The sequence below is a fragment of the Poecile atricapillus genome, chromosome 2 (assembly GCF_030490865.1).
Source record: "Poecile atricapillus isolate bPoeAtr1 chromosome 2, bPoeAtr1.hap1, whole genome shotgun sequence".
In the NCBI taxonomy this organism is placed as follows: Eukaryota; Metazoa; Chordata; class Aves; order Passeriformes; family Paridae; genus Poecile; species Poecile atricapillus.
This window is the reverse complement of record NC_081250.1, coordinates 130556871-130563022: the sequence shown is the minus strand read 5'-3', so window position 1 is coordinate 130563022 and position 6152 is coordinate 130556871. Positions and strand designations below refer to the sequence as shown.

Below are 6152 nucleotides of genomic sequence, written 5' to 3'. Positions count from 1 at the left end.
AGGCCAACATGCGGTCAGGAGTTTAGGATAAAAGGAGGCTGCATCCTCCAAAACCTCAAGAGACCCCATGGGGAATTGGCCTAGTGGAATTTCTCCCTTTATTAGAATAAAATTGCAGGACTCCTGCCTTCTTTATGGACATTAGCTTTCCATAGCATGGCTTTTATGTACACGGTTAAGAATTTTTTCCTAATATTTAACCTACGTTTCCCCTCTTTCCGTTTGTACCCATTCTTCCTTGTGTTATCACTACAGTACCTGACAAAGAATCCCTCTCCAGCTTTCCTGTAGGCTTGCTTCAGATACTGAGAGACTGCTATGAGGTCTCCACATAACCTTCTCTTTTCCAGGCTGAACAGCTCCAACTTTCTCAGCCTGTCTTCATAGTGGGAATGCTCCTGTCCTCTTACCAACTTCATGGCCCTCCTCTGGACTTCCTCCAACAGCTCCATGTCCATCTTATGAATAAAGTGGCAGAAGAGCTACTCTTTCAGCAGTAACAACTTCCAGTGTTATTAAGGTGTCAGCATTTGCATAGTCCATGTCTGACTGTGCCACTCTCTCAACTGCAACTAGCCAGGTCTGGTTCTGAAGCTTTTCAGGTATCCCTGTTCTTCGAATGTAGATATCTTGGGGAGAGGCAGGATGACCAGCAGAAACTTTTATCTGTATCAGTAATTGGCTGAGTTTCTCTAATATTTTACCAAGCAAAGAGTTCACAATGGTTGCACAGGAGGTTTGCAGTGTAGATATATGATTACATACAATGTTACAGTACTAGAAAAGTTTTTCACCCAGAGGGTGGTTGGGCAGTGGAACAGGCCACCCAGGGAAGTGGTTGCAGTATCAAGCCTGACAGTTCAAGCAGTATTTGGACCATGTTTTCAGGCAAATGGTGTGACTCTTGGGGCTGTCATGTGCAGCTCTCAGCTATTAGTATTCTGTATAACTGACCCGAGGAGGGTCTTCCATGAGGACACAAGTCCATTACATGTCCTGAGTTTATTGCCATTTATCTTCTGTCGTGCATGTTACTCTGTGTGTTCAGTTATTTGAGGGAAAAAAATAATTACTGTATGGAGGCTAGCTTTGGAGCAGGCTGCAGGCCCCATGGCCTGCCAGGCCTGCCTGAGAAGCTAGCCTGGGAAATTCATGGGAGGATTCAAAACAATCCTCAAAGACAGAAAACAGCCTGCAGGTGCTGTTTTCTGATTCCCGTGTTTTCCTTGCAGGAGAAGGTCAGGGGGTGGTAAACCCCACTGACCAATGATGGTAATGTAGCACTTTACTAACCAATAAGAGTTTCCTTTCTGTACTCTTCATGAACTAGTCTATATAACATGAATGTAACAATAAACTAGAGATTCTCTCCTGTTCTGACTCCCTTGAGAGTCCGTGTCGTTCTTTCCGCCGTTCCTAATTAGAACGACATTACTGCATCAGCTTTCCTGAGTTATTGTTTAATGCATCCATATGTAAAGTGTTCAATTTCAGAATATGAATTACAAAGTAACTCTCAGGGAGATCATAGTCTGTTAGCATGATTTGTAGCACATTGTTCAAATTAGTCTCTTTTGGAAGAGACAGTTTACCAATAATTATGCTAAGCTTTACTTGATACCAAGTTCAGAAGAGGCATCTTAATAAAGAGTAATAAGAATGTATATCCACTTCACGGAAATGTTGTAAGAATTCAACACTTGGAAGAGCCACATTACTGAAGTTCTGTGGCTCAGCAGTTTTCATTTGCAGCAACAGTTTATGTAATGTCCCTTGGTGTAAGAAATGTTGTAGTTTATTACCACACTACACATACATCTTCAGAAAGGAGGAAAAATTTACATTAAACAAGATGTGGCTATATGTTAATATATCCACCATATTTCTTTTTTATGACTTGTAAGAATGATCAGTGCCCAGCCTATATGAGGTTTTGGCATGAAGGAGTGGCTCATGGTGACTTGTTCTCCAAATCTTTCTAATAAATATTACTAATTTAGTATCATTGATACAAATAATTGTATGAAATGAATGCAAATTTTTTATTCAGGTCACATGGTACTTCTGTTCAATCATTTTTTGATGTAAACTCTTTGTTATAAGAGTATCAAAATCTTCCTTCTAGGTACAAAACTAAATTACATTTGCATTCTGTATGCCAAGTAAAATGATGAAGAGTGATGAAAGACCTAATTTTAAAACATTAATTATAAATCAAAGCAAGTGTCAAGACTTTGATAAAAAACAAATGTTGAGTATCATGGTAATTAAAAAATCCCACTGAGTTGAAAACAGTTAAAAAAACCCTTGGTGCTTCAGAGCTTGCAAGCACTCTGTAAGCACCTACTAACATTCACACATCACCTCATGCATTGGGAGCTGCCCCACCTCAGAGAGGTTAAGAGAGAAATGGGAAGAACAAAGTGATTTACCCATGACATTTTTCATGAAAAAATGAAAAAAACCCATGAAAGATTTACCACACCCATAGAAGTGAGTGTTCAGGTCAATGTCAGATTTCAGAAACTTCTGATTGCCTTTTTTTCCCACTAAAACTAGTCATTTATTGGAGAGCAAGAGGAGGCAAAGGAGTAGAGCCTAGGTTTCCCATGCTTTCTGTTTTGAGGATCCCAATTTTAACAATGACTGTCCTGACTGAAAGAATTCAGTTCCAACTTTTGCCTGGATGCCCTTCTAGCTTGTCTTCACACCTGCTATTAGCTCTTCTGTTTTCCAGCTGCACACTTTGAAGAAGGGTTCCATGTGAAAAGCAAAGTTGGACATAAAAGTTTACTGAACAAAAACTTTTTCCAGGTCTCACAACTGCCTTTAAGAGTGTAAAATTGTCACAAAGTCATGTTCACAGATGGAATCTTGCTACTCTTTTCGCTTTCATACAGGTAATTAGAAAAAGGATCAGACAGAAAAAGTCCCACAGAGCTGGGCAGCCTGTAACAGTGAGTGAGGTGCATTGTGTCATGCCAAGGAAGAGCAGAATTTTGGAGAATAAAACAAAAATTGACAAAAAACCAGAAATTGTAAAGGTTTTATATTTAACATTGGCAATAATTATTTCACAGTCTAAGTTTAATTCCATTTTAAAAAAGAATGCCCCATGCATTGTTACCCACCTGATAGGCTTTGTATTAATACTAGGGAGAAAATAATTCAAGTTCTTGCATCCAGGATAATTCTAGTAAGTCACTGTGGTCTACACAAATAAAAAAAGGATATTATAATACTATTCTATAGATATCCTACATTCCAAAGTTTTCAAGAAAATTCATGCTTTAAAAGTCTTTGCACTTATATAATGAAATAACTGTACAGTGCATATAAAAAGATCATTCAGATAATCACTCCTGGGAAAAGTGAGTATATCATGCTATTGTAACTAAAAAATTTGTATCAGTTACTTGATGTAACATATATATATAAAAAAAGGGCATTTTTAAAAGTAATGTCCATATGTTATGACAATTTGTCAAGTTTCTTTAAATCTGGTTACAAATTTTCATTTGAGACCGCATAGAGTTCTTTAAGCTTCTCAAACTTTGACCCCCACTCTTGGAGGCAATCATAATTTAGATCTTCATCCCCACTGTTGGAATCTAATGAGCTAAGGCTCCCTGCTAGAGAGCATTGCCCTTCCAAGCAGTAAAAATGAATAGTGTCAGCTGGAAAACTCTTTAGATCATTGTCTGCATCCCGTATGATTTGAGAAACATATTCCTTGAAGTCTGGGATGCTGGTAACAGCTGATATTGCTTGCTTTTGATGTGCATGTTTTGGGAGAGAGTCTCTTTTTGGGCCAGTTGGTGTCCTGGAGTGTGGAGCAGCTGCTCGCAAGGAGGAGTGGGGAATTTTATGGAGAGGTTTCTTCAGTTCATCTATATCATAAGCATTCTGGAAACAAAGAGAATGCAAATATTAGAGAGAAACAACTCAAAAGGAAACTGATTCAAAAAATGTTTTACAACACAAGGCAACACAAGACTGAATTTCGTGAGTTTTATACAAGTTGAAGAAGAGAGTGCCTAGTTCAGAGGACTAAGTTCAGATCATGGCATATCCTTTCATGTAACAACAGTTTGCAGCTAAAGCAACAATGCTGTGTCCAGAACAGCTCCCGTTGAGGTGGGTAGACATGACCAGCATCATTAAAGATGCAGACTGGGTTGAAATACAAGCCTGCCACTTAAGAGGACTTCAGGTTAAAAAAAAAAAAGAAAAAAAAAAAAAAAAAGAAAAAAAAAGAAAGAAAAAAGCCAATTTGATTATAAGTTGACTAAAAGGTCTGGGAAAGTGAGGAGAGGTTGGATTTTCAAAGCTGGATTGAAGCTGCATCATACCTGATCACGTTCTCCACCTCCTTCTTCATTATAATTGAAGACATTTTCCCTAACATCCTCCCAGCTTTCGCGCTCTTCAGGAATGTGGTAAATTCCTCCTTTCCGAAACCCTGAACTTCCCCACTGACTCCACACTGTGTAGGAAACCAAGAGTGCTGGAAGAAACAAAGACACATATTTGTTATATGTCATATGACAAAATATGTTGCATTATAGACAAGTAGTTATATGATTCCTGAGATATTAAATCAACTCTTAATTTGACAACTAAATTTGCAGGTAAGAAATGAGTATTGTTAAAACATAAACAACTTAAATTCATGAATGTAAAGAATAATCTATGTATATTACATCATAAGCTTCATTAAAAGGGTATTTTACTTACCTAAAGGAATCCATTTAAATAGAAGGCATTTTGGCCAATCTCTGGCCTTTCACCAATCCTGAGTAAATAAGATACCCAAAGTAAGTAAACCACTGTTTTAATGAAGGTTACAAGTGTAATATAATCATGGAGTCTTTGCTATTATGAGATGTGTACGTAGTTTATCAACATCAACACATTTTTATGGTGTTATTAATTTTTCAGCCAAAGTGCAGCTGTAAAAGGACACACTAAACTTCTCTCTCTGCCCACACTTTTAATGAGGCTTGCCTTTTAAGACCATGAACTTTCTAGAAGATCTCTTCCTTCATAACATGTGAAGAGCATTTGTAGCTGTAGGCCCTACCTACTACAAATGTAAGGGCTCAGGATAGATGGGAGTTTCAAATGGATGTGGCTGCACACAGAGTTGCACACAAAGATGGAAAGCTCTTACTTAAGAAGGATTGAAAGTAAGTGACTCTGGAAGAGAAAAACCTATCTTTGCTTGAACTGTCTTCAAAGCAAGTAAACTGTAACTATGTGCTGTTGTCTATCTCTTGGCATCCTCAAACAGTGATCTCCAGAAAAGGTGAAAAACTGATCACAACACTCAAAGGTAAAGCAGACTTAATTCAGTGGAACAAAGTACAAGATTAAGAATAAGGAAAAAAGTTACATGATCTCCTACCTAGGAAGACAAGGAGGCACATGCTGATTGCCAGAATAGAGCCAGAGCTTAGTCCAACAGGTCTTCCAGCCTTCACCTGGCTAATTTCACACCATCTTCCCTTGTAACCTTCAGGGCACTGGCAGATAGTCTTGTCTTGGGATTGAGCCACACAGGTACCTCCGTTTCTACAGGTCCAGTGTCCACAAGGGGATGAGATACAGTGTCTGAGCCCTGTAAGGGTGTCAGTCACTTCCACTTTCCCAGCTGGGCACCTGAACAACCAAAGCAGATGATATCTTATAGGCAAGTAAAGCATCTGGAGCTGTGTTGTCTTGTGCAAAGTTTGGTACTGTTTCTTTAAAGTAAAGTTTAATTATTTTCAAGCAAACCACAAATCCACATCGAAAGTTTGAGATTCATGGAAAGTCTAACTTAGTGAGCTAGTAGACTTATGAAAACATGAACACATGTTCTGATTTCCTGATCCAGAAGATACGCAGAAGAGCTTCACTCTTCCCTTAAAAGAGGGAGCCATCACTTTCTGACTAACCCTTTTTCTACATCCATGTTCTAATCCAAGTCCCTAAAAGATCAATAGGAAAAGAGCTAGTAAACACATGCTATAAGTTTAGTAATGTTCCTTCGGATCCTGGGGAGAAATGTCATTGACCTCCTCAGAATGACTCATCCTGTCTTTTAGGATTGATTTCTTCTTGTGTGTAATTGGAGAGGCCCTGGAGGTATGGTGTGAGGTCACAGACTT

At 38.6% G+C, this 6152-nt stretch overlaps 1 protein-coding gene across 1 annotated transcript in view; it reads right to left on the bottom strand.

Annotated features, from left to right (window-relative positions):
- Window positions 1-2976: 2976 nt before the first annotated feature.
- The window catches only part of LOC131576749 (neural-cadherin-like), a 40082-nt gene continuing 36906 nt past the window's right edge, over window positions 2977-6152 (bottom strand). Inside the window, exons 30-32 of the mRNA XM_058833746.1 lie at window positions 5408-5661; window positions 4353-4507; window positions 2977-3906 (exon numbers count right to left, since the gene is read on the bottom strand). Of these exons, the coding sequence (XP_058689729.1) occupies window positions 3505-3906; window positions 4353-4507; window positions 5408-5661 (811 nt within the window). The 3' untranslated portion in view covers window positions 2977-3504. The remainder of the gene's footprint in view (window positions 3907-4352; window positions 4508-5407; window positions 5662-6152) is intronic.